The sequence below is a fragment of the Beauveria bassiana genome, assembly GCF_000280675.1.
Source record: "Beauveria bassiana ARSEF 2860 unplaced genomic scaffold BBA_S00027, whole genome shotgun sequence".
Classification (NCBI taxonomy): Eukaryota; Fungi; Ascomycota; class Sordariomycetes; order Hypocreales; family Cordycipitaceae; genus Beauveria; species Beauveria bassiana.
Genome location: NW_007930862.1, coordinates 278,633 through 303,378, shown reverse-complemented (window position 1 = coordinate 303,378; position 24,746 = coordinate 278,633). Strand labels below are relative to the sequence as shown.

Genomic DNA, 24,746 nt, shown 5'->3' with positions numbered 1-24,746 from the left:
AAATCTAAGTCGAGAAAGCGATCGAGATGCTAGAGCGTGTGGTGGCTACTTAGAAGCAGACATTACGGAGTAGTAGTGTCAGGCACCCACGTAGGCACCCTTAGTGGGCACCCACATCTTCCAAAATACATCACACACTCATCTCCATCACAGACAGGGCGCTGACGCTGTCAAACACGTCACCCCAGGACCAGGGCGGGCATTATATATCTGTAGGGGAAGTCTGTTTCTCTAGAGGGTATTGGAGTAATCGATTGGCCCTTTTCTGCCCCGACTCCATAGCCAGACCTATTTCCGTCACCTTACTATCATAATGTAGGGTAACGAGCTGGCCTGCGAAGCTGTTTTCGGCGGGGATATGGATGCAATTCAAAAGTCACAAGGGCTCGCAGATTGACCGGAAATCATGATCTCAAGGTCTGCATACTATCTTTGCATACAAGGCAGCACAGAAATCTAAAGGGCGGACTTGGTGCGACCTGTCGTGTTGCGCTCAAACTTGAGCGCGATCGAAACGCTGTGCCCAAGCATGATTGGATCCCCCGATGCATCTCTAATCTCGATTGCCTGGTCAAATTTCCCTCCCGACAGGGCTTTGGCCAGTAGGCGCACATGCAGCCACTCAACACCCTCTTCCGGCAAAAGCTCTTTAGTCTCCAGGTTCAGCGCCAGCGTGGCAAACCAATACGGCTGCGACTTGCCCTTTTGGGCTGCCTTGTCCTTCTTGGGCGTCTCGGCCTTGTCCTGGTTCTGAAGCTGCTCTACCATCTCCTTGACCTCGGGCGCAAAGAGGTAGCGATCCATTTCGTAGGGTAGCAAGTCGGCGACAAAGGGCAGCGATTGCTGAGTGAGCTTCTCGCCTGTCTCGAGCCGCACCCACATGTCAAAGACACCCGGCGTAAAAATGCCCTTTTTGGGAACGTACATGGCCTTGGCGCGCAGGCTCGCGGCGTCCTTGCTCCAATCGCCGGGCGGGACGCTGAGGGTCCAGTTGTCGTCGGCATGGTCCCGGCTGAGGCGGTCAAAGTCGGGGTCGGGCACCGACGTCCCGCTCAGCTCGGCAGGCGTCTTGTACGCGGTCGGCAGAGTCAGGGACGAATCGAAGTCGTCAAAGTTGGCAAAGATCATGTAAGCGAGCAGTGGACGCCGAGACTTTTCGCGGTCGAACCAGGGCGCCGAGTCGAGGAGCGCGCCTTGCCATACGCTGACCTGAATGTTGGATATCATCTTGCCCTGTTTGACATCTTCGACGACAATCACGGCCGGGCCGGCGGAGCAGCGGTCGGGAAAGATGTGCTGCGAAGTGACTAGATGTGGCTGACCACGTTTCGAAGAAAATTTGGAAGCGGCAAAGGCCATACAGGATGCACTGTAGCCTCCGTTGACGACTGTGTATGCTTGTTAGTCGCTGCGGCCCAGTGCGGTCGAGAAGAAGGCGTATTGCCGACGTACCGTTGCCTATACAATATTGGGGATTGAAGTTGACTTTATATGTATTTGCATCTAATTCATCGAGTTGAACAGCATCGCCAAACTTGACGATCTCTGCGGTGGCCATGCTGCGGACGTTGCGGATTTATATTATCCAGGCGATGGAGCTTGCGCGACCGGGCTGCGACTTGAAAGTAGACACTTGATGCGGTAAGCAGGAGCCGAAGCGAGCGTGAATGCGTCTTTACGGGATGTTGTCTGCTTGGAGTGTAGTGGTGGAAAATAGCAGGATTATCCATGGCTGTGATAAACCGATAGATGCTCTTTGATGAGCCTCGGCTTTAGCCGACTGACCATCGAGCGGCTACTTGAGTGGTACCTCGGACGAACTTAGGCTGGGAGATCAATTATCAACAAGCTTATAGATGCTCCACATGACGCGGGGCAATTGGAAATGTCTGAATGTTGAAGCAACCCGAAGCGCCGCGAGATTTAACTAGTTCATTGAAATCGTAGACTGTATTTATGGACGGGCAAAGCACAATGGGTCAATTGTTCTTGTTCACAGTGACAGTGCTGTGGCATGGCGCTTGTCACGTCTATCACCACGCAGCGCTGTAATGAACAGAGTGACGCTGGCGTTGTTGGCACAGCCTCGATGTTTGGCGTAGCATGTCGAGTAAACGTCGTAGCTTTTCTCATTTCATATAAATGAGGACGGAAAATCGAATGCTAGGTGACAGAAACGACGCACTCTGCACCTGCGGGTCTCTTCTTAAAATGTGTGATTCGTGCTATTTTCCACTGAATCGTTATTTCCCTTGCATGCTGAACGACAATAAGCGCATGAGTTGCCGGACAGAGAGCAGCCGCGGCAAAGAGCTGGGAAATTGAGCAACAGGCAACAGGCCATGGAAGCGTGCGAGTCAGCCTTGAGTGAGTAGTAAAGACAGTTCAGGATCATCTCACGCGCGTCTCGCGAATTTGGCGCTCCAGCCAACGATGACGGCCGTCCAGCTCGTACCTTGCAGATAAGAACGCATCACTTGTGAGCAGCGGGTCAAAGCTTGGGCCACACCACGACAGGGATTGGGGGAGTATGACGGTGTTGACGAACAGCGCGATGGTACGGATACGAGTGGTGCGATTGTGGGAGCATTGTGGATGATGGCGTGGTGGAGCGTGAGACATGGGGATTTGCTGGACGACTCGGTCAATCGGTGCAGTCAGTGGCCACTGTCTGTCGTCATACTCAGCTGGCACGCAAGTGGACAAAAAAAATGGCCCATAACGAGAGTACTGAAGTTTAGCTACCTGTATTTAAATAATTCTTAAGAAACCCTAGAAAATGTCTATCTAGCTAAAATAAAGACGAGATCAAATTCTAGTGCCTAAATTATCTCTCGTAGCTTTTATTAACTTTTTAAAAAATTTCTATTATTTTCTATTCTATGCACCTTTCGTTAAGTATGATGCGGACACCTTGCGAGAATGGGCTAGCTTTTTTGTCACCCCCTTGGCTGGCACGGGGACAGCAGCGGCAGGGATCAGTTAGCATGTTTCGGCGCGTGAAGCCGATGGTGCACCTGTTGTCCTTCTTTCTGCGGGCTCTTGGGGTTAAAATCATGTCAATTTCGGGAAGATGATGCAGAAGGGTCTGCAACGACGCCGAATGCGGTGGAAGGGCAGGCGGATAAAGCGAGTGAAGCAATGGACGGAGATGACACGAGCGTCTATGACGAAGGATCGGCAACATGCTTGGTTCACAGCTTTCCATGCTTTGACGGGCACCGCTCGGAGGGTTTCGTGGGGCGATTCGAGACGGCCAAACGGCATTTGCGGGATTGAGACCGCGAAGACGCTGTAATGGGGTCGCGACGTGAATTGTTCCAGTACGAGAGAGACGAGACGGTGCATCAAACAATGGATGGCCGAGACAGTCGTGAGTGAACAGATGGTACGGTTGGAGCCCTGCAGCGACTTTCTTGAATCTGATCTAGTCTGTCACACTGTCTGGTGTGTCTCGTCTGTACCAGACGGGATGAGGCGCATTCCTGGGGGGATCCGTTAGGGATCGGCCTGGAGGTGAGACTGTGTGCTGCCAGTATGCGACTTACATTGTGCTGGTACATTGCAGAACCCCATTGTCGGCATGAGCGAGGTGAGAGGCAAACGATGATACTGCAACAGTGAAAGAGATCAAGGCTTGCTTGACGCTCGTTTGTTGCGTTGGTGGCAGCTGGCAACGTGTTTGATTTGGGGGCTGGCCTCTCGCGGCAACGCATCAACAGGACTGGGAGGTGCAGCGGCGCACTGCTGTTAGTGGGCTGCATGACGCCGACGACAACGAATGCTGGTTATGGTGATGTTTTAAAGAGGACAATGAGAGACAAAACCAAGACAAGAGTTACCGAGATATCGTCAGTAATATTACCTAGGACTGTAGGAATATGACTCTTATCGAACGCAGTGAGATACAACAACAGTCAGCACCTACAGCCGCCCGTAAGTCCAAGTCCACGAACTGAGACCCCTGTAGTCGTGCACTGCTCATATTACATTCCTCACGACAAAGAAGTATTGTAATAACGATATTATTGAACAATCAATTCGTCTATTTTTACTCTGACTTGTTCGTTCCTTTGCTCGTACGATTTTGTGACGGTCGCTGTTACTGTCTCGGTTCTATTTCTCCCCCTACTTCGACCTGGGCTTTTCTCCTTTGACAAATCCTTGATTGATTCCATTTCCTCCGATTTGACTAGTTATGTTCCACCACATGGCCCATCTAGCACAGCAAGCACAGCAACGGTTCCCCATTGCGTCCTACCTTCTCATCTAGTTGTACAGCTGTACTGGAGAGACGGTCACCAAGGCAGCGCTCCCTTGTATCGTCTGATTAGGCTAGAGGGTCTCGCGGTGGCACTTCTGGTCAGTAGCTATCGCACAACATCTATGTTGTTGCATCACAGTGGCTACTCGAGTTGTAGCCTGCAGGCTAACTGCTAACTAATTAGGTAGTTAGCGTGGTAGCCTATCGCCGTGTCGCCCAACAAAAGCCTCCAGACAAAAACATCCTAGAAATAAAAGGAACCCTGCAAGCCTTCTAATTCGCTCCCAACTACCTAGTAGGTAGCAAAGCAAATTACTCGCGTCGGTAGCCTCGCCCGCTTCGTTCCTCGCTCCACCCATGACGGCCTGCGCTGCCTCTCTCGACACTTTCAGCTCATCCCTTGGCGCCAATACTCACTGCATTATCGCCACGATCCTTACGACTCCCATTACGCCTTTTCTACTGGCTGCTCGGACTCCTCGCTCACAGCCCGCCAAAAGGTCCATAATCGTTCATTCGTCACTGATTCACTGGCAGCCATTGCATCCAGCACTGCCGCTGCTCCTCCCTGCTAATAATACACACCCGATTTGTCCGACCTTGCCAGCTGGAGACCTGCCTAATTGCGACATCCATTGTCTATCCTCTCTCCACACTGTCTGGCAACGCCGTCCGACCGCCGAGCTTCTTCTTCTTCTTTTCTTCTTTGTTTGCATTCCTTTCCCTCGCCTTGCTGCTTGCTCAGCTTGCTTCGACTTTGGCTGCGTAGCCTGCGCCAACTCCTCACCTCCTTCCCCCACAAATTCTTCATTTCCCGCACGGTCGCTGGACTTAACCCAACTCTGGTCCGCCAATTCTCCTATCCTTGGTCCTTCCGTAGACCCTAAACCGGAGGTTGCTGCACCCATCATGGACAGGTAAGTTTCCATCACCGGATCAATTCGCCACTCGCTACCACCCTCTACCACTTGGCCTCCGAGTCGTGTGTGCCTCATCCGCTCATTGCCTTTGTCTCTGCTTTTCTATCTTTTCATCCTATTTTCGCTCTCTGCCCGAAACCACCTGATCCAGACCCGCTGACTGTTGCGCCCGCCCAACTTGTCTAGCTTTATCCACGTTCCCGGCTGGTCGCAGCATCTTTCGCATCGGCCATCTTCGGGGCGCCCGTTGAGTGGCCATTTCCGCTCCCTTTCTTCCGTCTCGGCTACCAAACCGACACCGCCATCTCCCTCTCTCAAGCAACCCCTCAAGTCGTTCAAATCAACCTCGCAACTTCCCAAAATATCCCTTCCTGCTACCTTCCTCGACGATGAAATGAGTACTCTTCCCGACCCGCGAAGTCGGCGTGTCAGCAACGCCGAGGACCAAGAAATTGAAGCGAGTTCTCCAAGTCATCATCCCGACCTCAGCGACGAAATCGCCACCCTGAGCACAAAACTCATCAACGCCATCAACCACCAGACCGCACTCGATGACACCCTCAGCGCCACCCGCCAAGAGCTGCAGACTGCATACGGGCGCATACGCGAGCTGCAACAACAAAATGAGACGCAGCGCGAAATGATGGCCGGCGATGTCTGGATTCGCAAATCTACTGTCGAATCCGAGAAACGCATCATGAAGCTCAAAATTGACAATGAAGTCTCCAAACGTTTAGATACCGAGGCCGCCAAGAAGAAAATTGAGCAGGAGCTCGAGACCTTGACCACGGCCCTCTTCGAGGAGGCCAATAAAATGGTCATCCTTGCCAAGGAGGAGTCCAAGGATCGAGAAGACGCTGTTCAGCGCAAGAATGACCTGCTAAAAGCCCAGCTCCAAGAATCCCAAGTTTTGCTAGAAAACCAACAGACCCAATTGGCCGAGCTCAAGCGCGTCATGGAAACACTGTCCTCTCACGACGATCAACAAACAAACACCACCGCTCCATCCTCGCCGGGTCTCTCCAGACTAGACACCATTGCCAGCGACCGCCTGCCGCCTCCCGATTCCGCCACGGCCTCCCCGCTGCCCGATTCCTTCGCCCCCGCACCCCCTACGAGCTTCCAACACCTTATTCTTCCAGTCCTGCGCCATGATCTCGGTGCCTATGATGATTTCATTAATCTGGCGCATCAGTCCCACAAGCGAACTAGTAGTCGAATCTCTTCCGGCTCCATGGGTGGTCTGACTGCGCTTGGTCTCGGACTGGCTGGCTCTACCTCGAGCGGTCACATTTCGAACGCTTCCACCTCATCGCTCCCCCATCCGGCTTCTGCGGGTAGTGGCCCTTCATCACCCAACACCCCCGCTTCCTCGACTCAAGGAACGCCGAATCAGCAACTTCCAATTCCAGCGCTCAAGGAAACGAAATTCTACAAGCGCGTCGTTGTCGAAGACATTGAGCCCACGCTGCGACTCGATTCTGCCCCTGGTCTGTCATGGCTGGCTCGGCGCAGCGTCTTGACTGCTGTTACGGACGGCAGTCTCGTCGTTGAGCCAGTTCCCACCAATGTTACTTATGCACCCGCAGCCCGACCGCAGCTCTTCCCATGCGCCCTGTGTGGCGAAGCTCGCAAAGAGGAGCAATATTTGCGCAACCACCGCTTTCGCACTAGCGAATCGCCTTCTGCGCAACGATATCCTCTCTGCAATTATTGCCTCGCCCGTGTACGCTCGACTTGCGGCTTCCTGGGCTTCCTACGCATGGTCAAGGATGGCCACTGGCGCGCCGACAACGAGGACCACGAAAAGACGGCTTGGGAAGAAAGCGTGCGATTGCGCGAGCAAATGTTTTGGTCCCGCATAGGCGGTGGCGTCATTCCAGCTTCGCAAGCAGACTCGACGAATGATGAAGAGGGCCAGGCTTCCGTCGACAAAGTCCTCTCCACTACATTAGCAGTGCCCGCCATCTCGCCGGTCAATGGCCAGGCGGAGAAGGGTATTACTGAGAGCAAACCCGTATTCGACCACAAGTCACCCGCTCGAGAGCCTCGCACCCCGCCGGAGCAGACGGATACACCGACACCTGCCGACATGTACAGCGAAGAGCCCGAGCTACGCAAAGACGCTGATGTAGAAGCAGTGGCTCAGCAGCCTGTCATTGCCGAAAATTAAGAGGGCAATTCGATGGCTACGATTCGTCTCTAGCGAACAAGGCGATTGCCTAATCAGCGACGACGGTTTCAATATTTCTTTCAGACATTGTTTGTAATGTATATTGTGTATTATACGTACACCCAGGAGGACACATAGCCACGTTGATGGAACGCGCGAGGCTTTCCCATGTCGATTTATCCCTGCGCTGTTTATTAGTCTCTTTTCCTTTTTTCTTCTTGCGCGGCGCATTTCTGGGATGGCAGAGCAAGGGTTCTAACATGAAGATGATTTCTGCATTTTCGGCGTTACTTGTTGGTCTGGCTCTGTTTTGGGAATTTGGGGATAAGTATTTTAATCATCAGGTTCAGCAGTGGGAGAATTGGGGGTAAAACATGCTAGCACGGAACGTATAATTGCATTGCATTCACTATTATTTCATTCATCATTTTATTGTCTTTTTACTATACTTTACTCCGATGTGTGTTTTGAGCCTGCAACGAGTGCTAAAATCAACGGGACTTGAACTGCCTTGATTCGATGCAGATCTGTATGCATCTGTGTGCCTGTGCCAAACATGTTGCACGTCATATCCATCACTGGAAAAAAAGCCAATAGGAAATTCATCATCAACCTCGTGTAGATTGTATTATAATGAACATTCCTCCGATTCTGAACACAACCCGCAGTTCATACGGCAAGAAACGACATGTTAACAATAAAGTGACCGCGTACAATTATAGCTTTTTTTAATCTTCCCACTATTACATTTGAGAAAAAATCGACGTCTTTCAAAATTCATCATGCCAAAGGCTTTATGGGCTCTCTGGTAGCTTTTTTGAGTTTGGACGATTACAACTCGTCCTTGCGAGTAGCCTCCTTGCCCTCGCTGGCAGGCTTGGCCTTTGAGACCTCGGCCTCCTTCTCGCCGTCGCGGCTGGCGGCAAACTCCTTCGCCGCGCCCGCGTCCTTGCCAGCGGCAGTCTTCTCGTCCACGCCCTCGACATCGGGGTGTGGAGGGGCAACACCGGCGCCGCCGAGCTTGCCCTCCCCGCCATCCTCGGGAGCAGGGACCTCTACGCCATTGTCATCGACGACGCGCGTTTTTGTCTCGTACTTGGTCTCAAGATCAACCTTACCGCTGAGCTCGGCGACCTGCTCCTCGCTCAAGAGGTTTCCATCCTGATCACGGAACTCAACCTTCTCTTCCTTGGTGACAACTGAAGGTTCGACAGCGGGGGCAGTGACAGCGGTAGCGTTTAAGATTGCGCGACGTGCCTCAGCGTATTCCTCGTACTTGTCGTAGAATGTGTTGCAGTCAAAGTCCCAGTTGGAGAAGAGCTTGAGGGTGTTGCACTCGCCCTTGGTCCACTCGTTGCCGTAAGCCAGAGGGCTGTATAGAGCAAAGGCGGCAATGGCGAGAACCAGGAACAGAGACGTGGCAGCGCGGTTGATGACTGGCATGTTCTTGCCGAGTCCGCCGAAGCGAGCGGTAGCGAAGTCAAACAATTGGCTAAGAGCAATGACACCAAAGTAGAGGGCCGGGAAGTAGTGGTGGAGGAAGAGCTGACGCTTCATCAGGAAGAAGGGGAAGTAGTGCAGAGCCCAGCCTAGAATAGAGCTGCCCAATTCGTAGTCGAACCGCTTAATTGTAGGGTTAGAGTAGTCATTGCAGCTGCGCTGCCAGCGGAGAATGGCAATACCCTTGAAGGCAACCCAGATGGCAACGGTCAGAGTGACGGACCACCAGATAATGGGGTTGCCCAAAAGGTAGATTTGGGTGTGATTGCGGCCCCAGAAGTTGATACCGCGGCGAAGAATAGGCCAAGACTCAGGGCGGGAGTCCCAGGCATGAGAGTCGGTAAGGCCAGCGTTGGTCTTCCACATGACTTTGTGAAGCTCAATGAATTTGCCGAAGAAACCGGGCTTGCGATAGTTGACCTTTTCGGCATCCTCGCCAAGCTTGGGGTGCTCGTTGTGCTCAATGTACCACAAACTGTTGGGAAGACTGCCACCCTTGGCGCAGGTCACCTCCTGCTGCTCGGAGGCCCAGTCAGGCAGCTTGACTTTGTGGGAGAAGAGCACACAGCCAGTCATGAGATGAACGAGACGGAACTTGGTCTCGATGGTACGGAGACGCTCCTTGGCGATGGCACCGTCGGACTGCTTCTTGATAATCTCGACCCTGAAGTAATCGTTCGCATCACCCTCAAAGCCTTCATAACCATAAGCAGAAACCTCATTTTGCCACTCATGTTCAGAGACGGGAGGACGAACATCGTGGGAGTGAAGACGGCGAAAGGTAGGAATATGGAAGAGGCGAAGAACGGTGCCGTCTTTGATGTACTGAGGTTCAGGGAGGTTGTCCCAGGCGTGGGTTCCATTGATGGGCTCGCCATCGATTCCAAGCGGCTGGGTCTGGTTCTCGAGCAGCCAGATGTTGTTGTCGTCCTTGTGGGGATATAAGGTGATCTGTTGCTGCTTGGAGCCGGTAGGGTACATGAGAGGGTGGGAGTGCAGGTAGCCGCCCTGGGTGTTGACGTGGCGAATGGAGACGCGGCTGCCCAGCAGGACGTCGGCGGCAACATCGTTCATACCCTTGTGGTTGAGGGTAGCCTGGAATTCAGAGCTCATGAAGCCGTCGCCGTCACCGGGGTTAACGAGGCAGAGGAAGTGAATTGCAAACATGGCCATGTAGAAGACAGCGGGGATGACAATGAGGCCGAAAACACGGGCAGCGAAATGCTTGCCCCAGGTGGGAAGAGAGACATTCTTGTTATCGCCAAGGAGGACCCAGAGCTGGACGAGAGTCAAAGCACCAACCCAAGCGATGGTGAAAAGGCCAACCCACTTGATGCTGCCAGTGATGCCCAGTCCCAGACCCGTCATGACCAGCCAAAACCACCACGTAAAGCTGAAAGCCTTGGCAGGACCGAGCTCATGCTGGTTGGTGAAGCAGTTGAAGGCGAGGACGGTGAAGGCGGTAGCGGCGACGAGAGGAGCATCGAGGAGTATAAGGCGAGCCTGAGTAAGAAGACCATTTTCTGAGTAGTCAAGTGTTAGCGATTGTGCTTGCACTGGCGCGTAAGGCTTGGTGATACACACCAAAGATAATCAGGCCAGCACCCATGGCGGCAGTAAAAGTACGGCAACCGACGGCTTTGAGAGTCAGAAAGATGCAGGGAATGAGGAAAATACCGCAAAGAGCGGGATAGAGGCGCATGGCAACGTAGGGAACGCCCGGTTCCAGATAGTCCTTGCCAATGTCCTTGAAGTCAAAATCGCCGTTGAAGCCAGCGAGCCAGCCAGTCAAGGCAATGAGCATCTTAGCAAGGGGAGGGTGAACATCCATGAAAAACTTTCCCTTGATGTACTTGGAAGCGAAACCACCAAAGCTGGAGAAAAAGCGCAGTCAGTTTCGGTCGAGGAGTAGTCAGTCGATTGACGAGGGGAGCCGTAGGCTTACTGGACTTCGTCAAAGACAACGCTGGAAGGCTGCGAGATTCTGAAAATGCGCACCGCAGCGCCGACAATTGTCAGAGCAAGAAGCACGAGGTAGTCAGTGCCCGGGAGCAAGAAGATATCATTATCCTCTACACCATCCGACTTGTACGAAGTGGTGTCTTTTTTGGCCACAGCCTGGGATTTTGGTGGCAGGGGGCTTTTGCCCCGAGCCGAGCTTGGTCCGGCCATTGTAGCGTATGAACCTGCGGAGAGGCGAGTCAATCAAGACAATGGAATATTTCGATCGTATTCGAGGCGGTAACGTCAGGTTGAGTCGAAGAGAAGTGTGAGGAAATCGGTAAGGAAAGCTGAACGAGCGTGGTGAATGTAAACCTATACGGGCAGCGCCAAACAGGACCAAATTAAAAGAGGTACTGCTGATAAACAAAACCCCATCAAGAAGAGAAGATGATAGATGGAAAAGAACACGACGAGTCCGCAAGAAAGCAGAAAGCCGGGAGGGTGGAGATGAAGTCGGCGTAAGAAAGGGGGAGGGGAGGAGGAGGAAAAGAGGCGTTGGTGATGCAGCGCGCGCATCACGGAAAGGCTAAAGCTACGTTGGCCTGATGGGGCGAAGGTTTGCCTTGAGGCCCCTTGCTGGAGGTGCGCTGCTTTAACAGCTCTAGCTAGCGCAGCCTGATGGGGCAATGCTTCAGCGATGCTAGCGGCTGTTGTAGTGAGGAACTGAACTGAGCAGCGCTGAAAATGCCCTCTAAATCCGGCTTCAGTTTCCATATAAGGGCTCCCATGGACGCGAGGCGGGGCGGCTCGGCGCACTAAAGCGGGTGTATTCAGGGCCGCTTTAGATGGGAATTTGCCCGTGCCCTTCCCATGCCATGTAGCTCCCTTGTGATAGTCTGCCCTGGAAAATGTATAATCACGTCAACCGAGTAGTATACGCGTCAAACTGCACAGAGTCATGTATTGAATCTTTACATGTCAATTTGTTCTGTTGCTGATGTGACAGTCAACGACACTGCATCCCGCAACACCGGATGAAAACCACATCAGCCGCACATCAGGGGCGTTCTCGCCTCGCCTCGTGGATACGAGCTGGTTGCGCTTTGGGCCATAAATTGGCATAGGGACGTGCCAAATGTCCACTCCCCACGAATACAAGTTCATGGTTATTTATTTCGTAGGCAGTAATAACGCTCGACTCCGTGAGAAATTTTCGGCTGCACTTGAACATCATCAACTCCGCCCATCCGACACATCTTGGACGAATTGTTTCCCATGTCCATGAAAATCGGACCTAGCAAGGCGATCAGTACCTATTAGTTCTATTATGCCAGCGGCCCACTGTTAATAGTATCCGTATTAGTCTGTAGAGTTGTCTTGCCTCTAACTAACTAGTTATGTGCCCCTGGGTCAAACGCGAGTTCGAGAAAAACCCTGACTAAGCTTCCCCGGGTTAACCTACCACCGATTTTTCCTGGAGCCTCCTGCATCGAGCTCGCGCATCGCGAAATTTCCAAGACGCAGCCGTCAGCCATTCTGCGACTAGCCACCCAATCTCGTATCGCCACTTACAGGGCTTCCTGTCCTCATCATGGCTGCCAACGGGACCAACGGCGACTCGGCTGCCACCGTTGACGATATCAAACCCCCCGCCGGCGTTGTTCTGCCGCCTCGCGAAATTCGCAACATTCTCGAAAAGACTGCCGGCTACGTCGCGCGTAACGGCGCCGTCTTCGAGGACCGCATCCGCGACAAGGAGCAAACTAATTCCAAGTTTAGCTTCCTGAACCCTGAAGATGCCTACCACGGATACTACCAATGGCGCCTGACCGAGGTGCGCGCTGGACGAGGAACGGACGTTGCTGCCGGTCGCGCGGGAGAGGCTGCAAAAGAGCCCGAGAAGCCCCAAGGCCCTCCTAAGCCACCCGATTTTCAATTTTCGGCGCGTATGCCCAGGATCAATCAGAAAGATCTGGACATTATCCGCCTTACGGCCCTCTTCGTAGCCAAGAATGGACGTCAGTTCATGACGCAACTCGCGCAGCGCGAGGGTGGCAATCCGCAGTTCCAGTTTCTCATCCCCAACCACACGTTTCACAACTTTTTCCAACACATAATCGACCAATATACGAAATTATTACGAGCGGGCGGCCTAGGCGGCGAGGGCGGGAAGCTTCAGGAAGAGCAAATGGCCGAGCTCGAGAAGAACATTGCCGACAAATTCTACGTGCTCACACGCGCAAGGCAACGAGGCGAATACATCAAATTCCAGGAGCAGGAAAAGGCACAGAAGGAAGAGCAGGAACAAGAAGCCAAGGCAGAATTTGCGCGCATCGACTGGGGCGATTTTGTCGTTGTCGAGACCATCAATTTTACCGACGGCGACGAGACAGCCAATCTGCCGCCACCCACGAACCTCTCCGAGTTACAATACGCCTCGCTAGAGGACAGAAACAAGGCCTCCATCAGTGCCAACTTGCGCATTGAGGAGGCCATGCCTGGTGAAGAGCTGGAGCAAAACGGTTACTCTGCAGCTGCGCCAGCATCAGCGCCAGCCTATCCGCTACCAGCCTACCCTGGCTATGCTCAACACCACAATCAAGCACACTATCCGCCCCAGATACCTCAACCACCGCAAAAGTCCGCGCAAGAGCTCGACGAGGAGCGTAGAATACAGGAACGCGCCGAGGCCCAGGCTCGAATGCAGCAAGCTCAGAACGTGGCCCGTGGCGGTGCGCCTCCGATGAAGATTCGAGAAAATTACGTACCCGGAGCCCAAAAGGCTAAGAAGGTACAAACTGCAATGTGCCCGAATTGCAAGCAACAGATTCCTATCAATGAAATGGAGGAGCATATGAGAAGTAAGTCTTGGCCGCCGCAAAGCTATACAGCACGCGCTAATATGTTTTAGTTGAACTTTTGGATCCTCGATGGAAGGAACAAAAATCAAAGGCCGACGCCCGTCATGCCCCATCCAACATGTCACAGGTCGACGTGGCCAATAACCTGAAGCGACTCGCCAGCCAGCGTAGCGACGTCTTTGATCCCGTTACCGGTCAGGCCGTGTCCGAAGACGAACTTGCTCGAAGGAAAAAGGCTGCCATCAACAGCTTCGATGGCAATCCCGAGGGTCAGAGCCAGGCACACATGAGCCATTTGCAAGGCATGAACGTCGAGGAGCAAATTCGCGCTATTCACCAAAAGTTTGCAGACAAGAAGTAGCTCCAAGTATGGAGCGGCTTAGTAAGGTGCAAGTTTGGGATATTCGATATTTTATCACACGGGGACTTGACCAAATCTGAACTTGGGCAGTTTGGCGTTTTACTTTTTTTTCTTTTTTTTTTCTTTTTTTCATGGCATCTTGAAGGCGGCGAAAATTCACGTTTCTACAATGTATTAGGAGGGCAAGCGGGGAGAAGAGGGGCTGTGCTCAACGACTGAGCAGTGTAACGATAGCAGACAGCTGAGTGAATCCAACTAATACCTGGGCAGCAGAGTTTTATTCTGCCGGTATCTTATCCGCTTCTTCATCAATGTCACAACGTAGAGACTGTCAGGTGGGAGAGGTCTACTTACCTAGGCGAGGACGCATGATTGGTTGGGTGGGGATCTCACACTGGAAGCTGCAAGGAAAGTCAAGACACCCACCCCACCTGCAGCCGACACCGAATGACGCTCCTCTCCGCATCATCTGTACAGCTTCGGATCCAATCAAACTAAAGCGGCGCATACTCTTCTTTCTTCCTACAACCAGCTTCCGAAGCGCTCTTGACGTCGCCCGATCTCTTTGGCAGTGGACGGTGCATAGAAGAGCGAGACCGCAACGACCAACGAGACAAATCGTACCAACTACCGTTGCGCCAGGCCATCCACGAGCGCGTGCCACAACTTGGGGCGCTTGCCGTTGCCCAGACGTTGAGTTCCAGTTTCATTTTCAAAACCGCCAAACTGTCGGGCCATCAGATTGCCGGCTCGGGCGCCGGCTCAAACCAGCCCTCTGCTTCCTCCCCTCCGACCGGTACCTCGCCGCCCCCCAAGAGCCCCGATCTGCACCGGCCAATCATGCAAGCTTTGCCCGATCACCGCCAGCAGAGCTTCGACGAGATCTACGGCCCGCCAGAGAACTTTCTCGAGATTGAGGTGAGACGGGCATTCCGCACCTTGCAGCTCGCTTACTCCCGCGGGCAGCATTCGAAACAGGAAGAATAAGCTCCTTGACTGACCCCAAACGAACGAAAACAGGTCCGCAATCCGCGAACGCACGGCATGGGACGCTCCATGTACACCGACTACGAGATTCAGTGCCGCACCAACATCCCCGCCTTTAAGCTGCGCCAGAGCTCAGTCCGCCGCCGCTACTCAGACTTTGAGTACTTTCGCGACATTCTCGAGCGCGAAAGCGCCCGCGTGACCATTCCGCCCTTGCCCGGCAAGGTCTTTACGAACCGCTTCAGCGACGACGTGATTGAGGGGCGACGCGCGGGCCTGGAAAAATTCCTCAAAATTGTGGTGGGACATCCGCTGCTGCAGACGGGCAGTAAGGTACTCGCTGCTTTCGTACAGGGTACGTGATGAACGGAACTTGACGAGAACTCGAGGGGGATGGACTCGGCAGGGAGTCGATACTAACATTGTTACAGACCCTAATTGGGACCGAAACGCTTGGTGAAGATGGAGCGGGAAAGAGGTGGAAATGAAGGAAGCTGGGATGTTTCCTTTTGTCGGCTTAACATTTATTAACACGAAGCTCAGGTTGACATTAGCCAAGCAAGGTCATTGCTCATATTTAATCTAAATGTTTCTACAAGGTGCATTGCGTTTGGTATGTCACTGGCCTGGTCTGGAGTTCTTCTGGCCATCGTTTCGCCGTCTTCTCTGCCGGGATAGAACGTGGAGTACTTTTGTGAAAGAAAGAACGTAAAGCGGAGGACACTACCACGTTGCATCGTAGCAAAACTGAGAATCACGACCATGGCGATTTTACGTTCAAAAGAAAATTCAATTCGCGCATCATGGTGGTTGGGTCAGCATTGTTAGTAAAGCGGCTCCCCGCAAGTAACGCGATGGTGATTATCAGTAGCACTCAGAGGTAGAATGCTCTTCGAAGAAAGAGACATGAATGGGATTGGACTTGGTGAAATGTCAATTTAAGCCGAAATCGCCCTAAAGTATCTGCATCCCTAATCGTGTTGCGCCTCTGCGCCATTTGTGCGGTTGTGACAGCCTCAGGTTTAACGCAAGTGGGCTCATTAATGACTTGCCTCATTTCTTCAACAACATCAGCACACAACCACCCAATTCCCATCACCCACCTTCACGAGCACCGACCCTACCAAACAGAGTCACAGTACACCCTCCTCTGCGGATACCCGCATCCAACATACTCATCACCAACAGCCTGCTGCACCCGCCCCCTCCCCGTCGCTGCCGCCCGCCATGAACTGTCACACGGCATCGAGGACAGCGGGCCGAGCTCTCTCCTCTCACGCACGAACATGGAGAGCTGGGGCATGCTTTCCACTGCTGTCCCGGCCCATTGCCCACTCCACGTCGCGCCTAGACAAATGCTGTGCGTCAAAGAAGAAGCCGGTGCCGCAGGGCGGCGCGCAGCCTGCACCATCGATAGGCTTCTGGTCATCCCGGCCGACGTGGCACAGGGCGTCGCTCAACACGCTCCGTTGCCTCGTCGGGTGCACGACAGGCGATTTCAGCGCCATGTGGCTGCTCCAGACTCACTACCCGGAGCTGGGCATGCCCGCCATCATGGGCATCTCTAGTACGTATTTCTGTCTCTTCAATCACGAACAAGACTCTGCATGACATGTTTGCTAACGATGTGATTCTTATAGTGGCGGCTGGCATATCTACATCCATGGTTCTTGAGACTGTGCTGCTCCGGCTCGGCCGCGACGGCTTGTCCTGGCCGGCGGCCGCAAAGACGGCGGCGGGCATGAGCCTCATCTCCATGGTCACGATGGAACTGGCTGAAAACATGGTTGATTACTCTTTGACGGGCGGCGCGGTGGCGTTTGACTCGCCCGCATTTTGGCTCTCGGCGCTCGTGTCCATGGGTGCAGGATTCCTAGCGCCGCTGCCGTACAACTACCACCGACTGAGAAAGTATGGCAAGGCGTGTCACTGAAAAGCCGGCTTTTATATGTAACGATGTTGCTGTATGATAGAGGTATCTGATGAGGCATCGCACAAGTTTACCACGGCCTCGCAGCATTTAATGAACGTCTGTCTGTTTCCCATTCCTCGACCGTGTCTGCGCATGTTTGCTACGTCTGCACGGTGGAAGAGATTGCGCCATTCTGCGTAAGCACTGACACCAATATACAGATTATCGCGATATCGTCATGAACTACTATACCAACTCTGCAGGCCCGGCACGGTCTGCGCCGCCGCAAACACCACCGCACCACGTTAGTCTTCAGAATCTGGAGCTGACCTTGGCGGCGTTGCAGCTCGGCGATCAGCTCGTTTACGAGTCTCAAACACAGAGCTACCGATTCGCCCTCTTCAGGTTCCGCAGACACGACGGGTCGAGGATCGCCCTCAAGGTCCAGCAACAGTGGCCGATAGCCACACACCCCGACAATGTGCAAAATATGGTGCGGCGCGAGCTCTACGCGCTGAAGAAGCTGGAAAGCATCCATTTTCGGTACGCGCCAAAGTGCATCGCGTTTGATCTCTCGTTCAACAATCCGATTCGGATGCCGTTCCTGGTGGTGACGTGGACCGAGGGCGAGCCGCTGGCGTGGACAACCCACTATCCGCCGATGGATATGCGCATGCGGGTGCTGAACCAGCTTTTCCAAATACAGCTGGAGCTCATTGAGGATTCGCTAGAAAGCTGTGAGTACTCGGCGCAACCCGGTGGATACCGAATAGTTGAGTGGGAGATGGCTAACCAACATGGTAGGTAATGAGACGGCTAGACACTTTTACTCGCGACTCATTCATGACAAGTTGATGATTGCGCCTCGAGGACCGCCCGGCCTCGGCAGCATACCCACACAAGAAGACTACTGGAGCCAACTGGCGCAGCTCGAATGTGTTCTCGGCTCGGCCCAAGACGATAAGACCTATGCCATTGCTCACAATAACCTTGTGCCCGAGAATATCATCGTCGACAGAGAGCACAATATCGAATGGTACGATGCCGCCAGTCTGCACCTCTTTGTCTATTCCCTCTGCTAATACCCATATAGCCTCGTCGGCTGGAGCTTTGGTGGTCTGTACCCGCTCAGCCAGGCCGCCATCCTGCCTCGCTTCCTCGCGCCCGCCATCGGCATCGAGGATGCTGCCTCGGCGCGGCAGATTGCGCACGCCGCCGTCGGCGACAAGATTCAGTACCGCCACCCGCTCAACCTGTACAACATGGCCCCGACGCCGGGCAGACAGGCCATGGTGAGGTGGCAAAACGGCGACGACGCCGACTTTCGCGCCCTCTACCTGCTGTCAATGAAGCACAGGGACATCCACGCGTGGCTGGCCCGGCACCGCTGGCGGCCGCCGCACTGTCAGGCGTGGCGCGACGTGGGGAGGATGCCGCAGCCGCAGCCCCGGCCGGTGTCAGTGCCGGCGGTGCCGAGTGAGCACAAGCGCGAAGGCGAGACGGGGCGGTTGCAGTAAATGGGTTTGTAATGAGATGTGATGTAAATTTACTTGGTGGTTTTTACGACCTCCTCGCCGCCCAATGCGCCGAGAGATTGACCGACGAGATGTGCGGACCCTGTAATGAGAATCTGGAGTTGGGTTTCTGGAGAGCCTTTTTGCAGACCTTTGACCATGTCGATGGCCACATTGGCCGTAATGGCGTAGCGAACCGGTGCTCGTAAACCTTTTGTCTGCCAAATTTTGAGCTGCTCTTTGCCGACCGATTTCACTTCGGAAATGCCTGTCTTTGTTTGAAATATTGTTCTGAAACAGTTAGTTGTACACATACCATAGCGGCTATGTGATGATGGAATGATTTCATCAAACGCCAAGTCGTGCTGCAAAGCAGACTTCAACAGCGCAGACTTCAACAGCACGACCACGAGACGTTCTGTGCTGCGGTCGTACGAGTGGCCAAAAATCGGAACCCGTCAACGAGGACTGCTTGTGCGCAGCGTTGAGGAACGAGTGCATGCCGTCAAAGGGCAGTTTGAGAAAGCCTACGGTTTGGTCCTCGGCATGTATAGTCATGACCAAGCTTTGAGCACTCTTCATCGGTTCGCCAAGACGATCCCCGAGGTGATGCCTCCTCCAAACCGGGTAATATATGCCGAGTAACACTCTTGCTAATGACGACATCTGGCGAAGGCACAGGATCGAGATAAACACCAAGGAGGCTCAAGGTGCATGCAAACGCTTCAACCTTGCTCTCGCTGCTGGTGTATGCCGCACTTTCGTCGTCAGTTTCTGATTTTTTCTCAAAAGTCGAAATACTGCTGAAACAGCCTGGAGTTTGGGTCCGATAACTCGAGGTGTCGACCTTTGAGGCAAAAGTCTCCCAGGGCTCGGATCTTGTTGATGAAGATTCCTGACACGGCCAGCTCGTTTCCCTTGAATGGAATATTCAACGGCCATCGAGCCAGGTGCGTTGAAAAGATCGTCATGAACCACTCCGTGAAGACCCAAGCAACGCCGAAGTTGTGTTGAATGCCAATTAGGCTCCCAAGATGGGCCTTGAAAAGGTCGATGTGGCACATGTGACGCTCCCGAGCCGGGATGGTCTCTTTGCGCAAGGGTACAGAGCCCCAGAAATGCCAAATCGTTGTAGAGACGAGCATGCGTTTTGACAGAGATGCTGAAAATTTTATCTGGTTCCAAGTCGTATCGAATCGGATTGCCGGAAGCCTCTTCCAGGCTGCAAAGACCGAGTAATCCGTAGACCTGGTCATGCGCCATAGTAGCTCGGGTTGAATGCAAGTTCTTCAATAGCCATAGGAGGCTCCGGGCCATCGCAGAGCGTTTTCTTTGGTTGTCTTAGAGCCAGGGTTGGCCTAATTGAGCCAATAGTTACAACATTGAGTATCTTCATGTCCTTTGGTCGAGCGACCAGTGCGCTGGTCGCGAGGTCGACTCCACTGAATCGTTCGTCCATAGTCATCACATTTGAGCCGCAAAGAAAAACTGCTTCCTTTGGAATGACTGCTTCTTGAACAACCCATCTCCTGTGAAACTAATCGCACGCTAGAAGACGTTTGAGAGCGTCCCAGCCGAGGGGGATCGAACAATGTCTAAAGCTGATTGTCGCTGATGTTTGACTCAGCCTTGACAATCCGACGGAGATAATGAACGACACAGAGAAGATGGCTGTCTGACTCATTGATCTAGATAATAACCTTTTTCGCCTGTGAATATATGCATCGCATAAGCGAGACTTGAGATGCCTTCTCGCCCGCGTTAGATATTGGTAATGATAATTTTATAATAGTTTTTTTTAAAAAGATTAGTAAGATACTTTTAATAGAATAAAATACTTAAATTTAAATTTAAAACCTAAAAATATAACGTTTAATTAAATTATTTATATAATTTAATTTAATTAAATAAAGATTATATATAAAATTATCATTTAAAATTATTATTTAAAATTAAAAAAACTATTATATCTAGAAGAAACTACTTAAATATTTAATAAGTAATATATATATATATAATAAAAATCTAAGAATATCCTTAATATTTATTAATTATTTTTTTAATATCTTAAATTTCTATTATATTTGATATTATAATGAAACTTATATATTATAGAAGGAGATATGCATGAAAAAGTAGCTATAGGGCTATAGTAGCTACCAACCCTCTAGCACCTAATAACGAACCGCTAGGGGTGTAGCACGTGCATTTACACTCTTATAGCCCCCAGGCCACTTCGTCTGTTCACGAGCCCCCCTTTTCCGCCTTCCGCCGATCGCCGATCGCCTAACTCTCTCTCCGCTTTACTTTTAGTTAGCAGCTAACGGCAATTGTATAGATTGTCGAGATGAAAGCCATTATCCTTCTCGCTTGTGCCAGACTAGTCACCGCTCAATCCCCCCCCGATATCTCTGATGTACCCCAATGTGCTGTACGCTTCTTACTCTACTCCGGAAAGATGCCACCCTGCAGGTCACTGACGCTCACAGATCACATGTCTTCTGCCTGCGCTGAGCTCGACTGGTTGCTCTCTGACCGACTTGACCTGCGCCTGCTTGCCAAAGAACCGGGACAAAATAAAGAGCCAGGCCCGGCCTTGTATTGAGAAGTCCTGTTCCAAGGACGATCTTTCAAAAGCCTTCGATGCCAGCGACTCGCTCTGCGGCACCAGTGCTTCCCAGAGCCTCACGACACACCCTGACACTTCCACAAGTGCAGTCACCGATACACCCACTAGCAAGTCCAACCCAGCTGCCACTACCTCAGAAATCGCAAGTTCGGGGTCCGAGTCGATCACCACTACCTCAGAACACGGAGCTTCAGCATCCAGGTCGGCTTCCACTACATCAACGAGCAGAGATCCATCAGGGTCCCTGTCGGCCACTTCCACGTCCAGCACTGGCGGCAGTGGCAACTCAGAGCCACATCTCTCTACTACGCTGCCGACTACCACTGGCCAATCAAACTCCAGTGATGGCGGCGGCCTTTCCAAAGGCGCCACAGCAGGCATCGGTGTTGGCGCTGGGCTAGGCGGAATCGCCGTAATTACTGGTCTTGCTTCGTTCTTTTACGTACGGGGCAAAAAGGCTGGCAAAAGGAGTCGAGATGTGGAGGAAACAACCGACCATCAGAATTCAACATTCAACTCTATACCACCACCAAAGCAATTTTCGGAAGTACAAGGAAATCCCGTGGCAGAGCTGCCTTGAGGATCTTGGCTAGACTGATTTATCATCTTGTCAGCTCTTGGCGCAAAGTTCGAGAAACATCTTCTCTTTATACTAAAAACTCTTTCATAGTTAGGCCTAGGTTCATTAGAGCCCAGTGCAGAACACCGCTACACTACTACTATAAGAAAAATATTCGGGACGATCCTACTAACGCAGTCCAGCACAACTGTAGTACAGTAGAATAGAAACCAGGAGCAATGGGGGTAGAGTTGGAATTTCGCGACCGAGGATGAAGTTGCATAGATTAGCAGGCCTACTACTAGCGGTGCAGGGTAATGGGATTATATATCTTGGGTATTCTTCAACTTGCCTTGACAATTATTCACGACCCTGATCCTCCTGTCTGCAAAGCGAGAAAACAATCATCAATAGAAGAACCCCAGGCATGCAAGGCATGAGTCGCCTGAGGCTGGTTGATACCTCACTATAATGATGCATACACTCGCGAGGTTACAGTAACAACGCTGGAGGCCTGTCCGCCCACAGCGAGTCACGATCCTTCAAAGTCGGCACCCTGCTTGGCGTCGCTGGCGATGAAGTATTCGACCTGGCACTGGAAAAGTTGTCTTCTAAAACCGCTCTGGCAAGCACGTCAATGTCACTAATGCAACGCATGGAGCCGCGGCTATTGTCGAGCAGCAGCAGCAGCAGCAGTGCGATATGACACTCAGCTGCACATCGGTCGCGACGCGGCTACGGCTTGCTTGGTACGCCGTATGCTGAAATTTGACGCCGATTCGCATGCGTCACAGATGCTCCCTACAAAAGACTCGAGTTACAGTTCACCGACTGTCCTTGGTCTTGGCTTGCCGTAAAAAAAAAGCGGTGACGAGGGGCGCATTTCAGGTTTCTCGTCGAGCGCGGCGCCAGCGCCGATGCATTTGCCGAGCAGACAGAGAGCTGGGAAATCTGCCGTCTTCACATTGGTGCCAAGATTGACAGTAGTTGCGTGGCTTCTGCCGCGGCCTGACCAGGGTTGCCTTGCTCCGTCGCTTCTCAAGACGCCACGCTGCCACCGCCGCGGACCGAGCATCTGCAAAGTTCCTTGCGGTACAACGGCTTCTAATCTCACGGGAACTCTATTCGTAGTCTGCAGAGCGGAAGGGCGAGGGGCAAGTGCTCCATGGCTGTGACTATACTACGAGGATATGCCGATATGGCAGAGAGATTCTGAGACTTGGGGCAGACACTTACGGCAAAGAGCTCTAGCCGTCTGATACTGTCAAGTTTGGTCACACTCCGATTTTTGAGATAACGGGCTGACGTTTCGAGGGCGGCCACGGGCATCCCACATCACGTTATGAACGGCGGAGCGCTAGATCTTAGATTTAGATCGATCCATAATAAAGTGGATGAATTATACATTGATTAATCTATTGAACCAAGTAACTATGAAAACATAAAACATGATTTTGATCTTGTTTGCGACAAATTGCTGTGCGCCCGCTCTTGTCTGCCAATACCACACCTAAACAACGCCACTCAAAACAATCGCCTAGGAAAGAAAGAAAACGCGAAAAAAAAAAGCACAATCTATTTTTCTTCGACTGAGATTACAGCCGCCGATTCGCCGACGCATGCTTTCGCCAGTCAAAATCGGTAAAAGCCGGAAGCTTCTTCAAGTGGTTGTATATCCTGGCAACGTGCTGCAGGCCAGCCATGTCGACGCCGTACGCCACGGCCTGCTCCATGGCCGGCACAAGACAGACGTCGGCGAGCGTGATGGCGTCTCCCACGGTGTACAGACAAGTCTTTGCGTCGGCCCCGCGCGCCGACTCGAGCAGCTGCTGGTACGAGGCGAGCACGCGACGAAAGGCCACGGTTGCGCGCTGATGCTGCTCCTCGAAGCCGTGGCCCGTGACGCTGGCTCGATTGGAGACTGCGTTGCTGCTGCCGCCGGCGGAGAACTGCTGCTGCTGCTCGACGACGTCGACGGCAATGATGTTGACAAAGTCGCGGACGAGCGCGCGGGCCCGGGACGACTGGCTGGCGGAGGAGGGGAGGAGGGGGCAGGTGTCGGGGAAGCGCTCCTCAAAGTATTCGAGAATGTCGACGGCTTGGCGGATGGCGGTGGACGTGCCGTCGCTGTGGGTTACGATGAGGGTAGGGACGTGGGCGGCGCTGCGGGACGAGTCGTTGCTGATGTGCTTGGTGTCGTCGCGGAGATCGAGGTACAGCATGGTGAGAGGGATGGATTTGAGATGGGCGGCTATCCTGATTCGTTGACAGGACGAGGATGAAAAGAAGGTGTGTAGGCAGTATGATTCGCCGGCCATCATGGCAGTATCTGGCTTTCTCATGTTGAAGATTAAAAAAGAGACTGTTGCTTCAAGGTGTGGTGATTTTTTTTTTTTCCACAACAGAAGCTACAACGGGTCTTTTGCTTTCTTATACACAAGATTGCCGGACAAGAATAACCTGCCATACCACAGACCATCTGTAAACGAGGCTCGAAAGGCTACTGGTTCAAGAAAAGCTAGTGACACGGCCAAGGTAATTTTTGAACTTCCCCCCCTTCTTCGCCATGTGGCTTCCGATGAGAAAGCGGAGCTCTGCGTGGCGTTGATTGGGGGGACTGGACCAATGTTTCAGACGGATTCTCCCGTACGAGACAAAGGAGTAAACGAAGAAAAGCAAGCCGATTGACAATCGCCAAGCTCCTCCGATTGATTGCGCCAGCCGACTGGCAACCTGGCGGGGCGGAGAGAACTTCGCCGGTCTACGGCCACAGCAGTTCCGAAATAGTTGTACTGATAACTTCCTCTACGAAAGTAATAAAAATATAGCAAAAATTAGACATAACACTAAACTCACTAGATAAACTTGTAGCCAAAATGAGTTTCGATTGATCTTGGCCGAGTAGATGTCGCACGATAGTGTTGGCCGTTGATCGGCCATGTACTTTGTCCCCATCCCTTGCCAACTTTCAAGACACTGAAACATGGCAACTGGGTCCCATGATCCATCCATCCCATCTTTGGTTATCTGGGGCCATCGGCCTATTTGATTGGTTCCATCGCTTACTCCTTTCAAAAAAGATCATCAAGGCTGACAATAGATAGATTAATTTAGATTACTTG

General features: G+C 52.4%; 8 protein-coding genes across 8 annotated transcripts; 4 read left to right on the top strand and 4 right to left on the bottom strand.

Moving 5' to 3' along the window:
• Positions 1-456: 456 nt before the first annotated feature.
• BBA_07764 (thioesterase family protein) lies at positions 457-1,558 on the bottom strand (the record flags this gene model as incomplete). The annotated part of the gene is made up of 2 exons (XM_008602861.1): positions 457-1,388; positions 1,453-1,558. The coding sequence occupies 2 exons, from the start codon at positions 1,556-1,558 to the stop codon at positions 457-459; spliced, it is 1,038 nt and encodes a 345-aa protein (XP_008601083.1).
• A 3,615-nt stretch (positions 1,559-5,173) lies between these two features.
• Positions 5,174-7,357, top strand: BBA_07763 (GDP/GTP exchange factor Sec2p; the record flags this gene model as incomplete). The annotated part of the gene is made up of 2 exons (XM_008602860.1): positions 5,174-5,181; positions 5,371-7,357. The coding sequence occupies 2 exons, from the start codon at positions 5,174-5,176 to the stop codon at positions 7,355-7,357; spliced, it is 1,995 nt and encodes a 664-aa protein (XP_008601082.1).
• Positions 7,358-8,188: 831 nt separating this feature from the next.
• On the bottom strand, positions 8,189-11,029 carry BBA_07762 (glycosyltransferase family 39; the record flags this gene model as incomplete). Its single annotated transcript, XM_008602859.1, has 3 exons — positions 8,189-10,380; positions 10,442-10,731; positions 10,803-11,029. The coding sequence occupies 3 exons, from the start codon at positions 11,027-11,029 to the stop codon at positions 8,189-8,191; spliced, it is 2,709 nt and encodes a 902-aa protein (XP_008601081.1).
• A 1,363-nt stretch (positions 11,030-12,392) lies between these two features.
• BBA_07761 (pre-mRNA splicing factor, putative) lies at positions 12,393-15,470 on the top strand (the record flags this gene model as incomplete). The annotated part of the gene is made up of 6 exons (XM_008602858.1): positions 12,393-13,662; positions 13,713-14,019; positions 14,202-14,227; positions 14,556-14,941; positions 15,044-15,365; positions 15,442-15,470. 6 exons carry the CDS (start codon positions 12,393-12,395, stop codon positions 15,468-15,470), a joined length of 2,340 nt encoding a protein of 779 aa, XP_008601080.1.
• Positions 15,471-16,237: 767 nt separating this feature from the next.
• Positions 16,238-18,439, top strand: BBA_07760 (uncharacterized protein; the record flags this gene model as incomplete). Its single annotated transcript, XM_008602857.1, has 5 exons — positions 16,238-16,577; positions 16,651-16,935; positions 17,144-17,659; positions 17,727-17,958; positions 18,016-18,439. The coding sequence occupies 5 exons, from the start codon at positions 16,238-16,240 to the stop codon at positions 18,437-18,439; spliced, it is 1,797 nt and encodes a 598-aa protein (XP_008601079.1).
• A 29-nt stretch (positions 18,440-18,468) lies between these two features.
• BBA_07759 (uncharacterized protein) lies at positions 18,469-19,895 on the bottom strand (the record flags this gene model as incomplete). Its single annotated transcript, XM_008602856.1, has 5 exons — positions 18,469-18,704; positions 18,753-18,854; positions 18,968-19,194; positions 19,238-19,611; positions 19,815-19,895. 5 exons carry the CDS (start codon positions 19,893-19,895, stop codon positions 18,469-18,471), a joined length of 1,020 nt encoding a protein of 339 aa, XP_008601078.1.
• An 888-nt stretch (positions 19,896-20,783) lies between these two features.
• Positions 20,784-21,645, top strand: BBA_07758 (GPI anchored CFEM domain protein; the record flags this gene model as incomplete). The annotated part of the gene is made up of 2 exons (XM_008602855.1): positions 20,784-20,867; positions 20,926-21,645. 2 exons carry the CDS (start codon positions 20,784-20,786, stop codon positions 21,643-21,645), a joined length of 804 nt encoding a protein of 267 aa, XP_008601077.1.
• A 1,574-nt stretch (positions 21,646-23,219) lies between these two features.
• On the bottom strand, positions 23,220-23,846 carry BBA_07757 (maleylacetoacetate isomerase; the record flags this gene model as incomplete). The annotated part of the gene is made up of 1 exon (XM_008602854.1): positions 23,220-23,846. One exon carries the CDS (start codon positions 23,844-23,846, stop codon positions 23,220-23,222), a length of 627 nt encoding a protein of 208 aa, XP_008601076.1.
• Between the last annotated feature and the right edge of the window lie 900 nt (positions 23,847-24,746).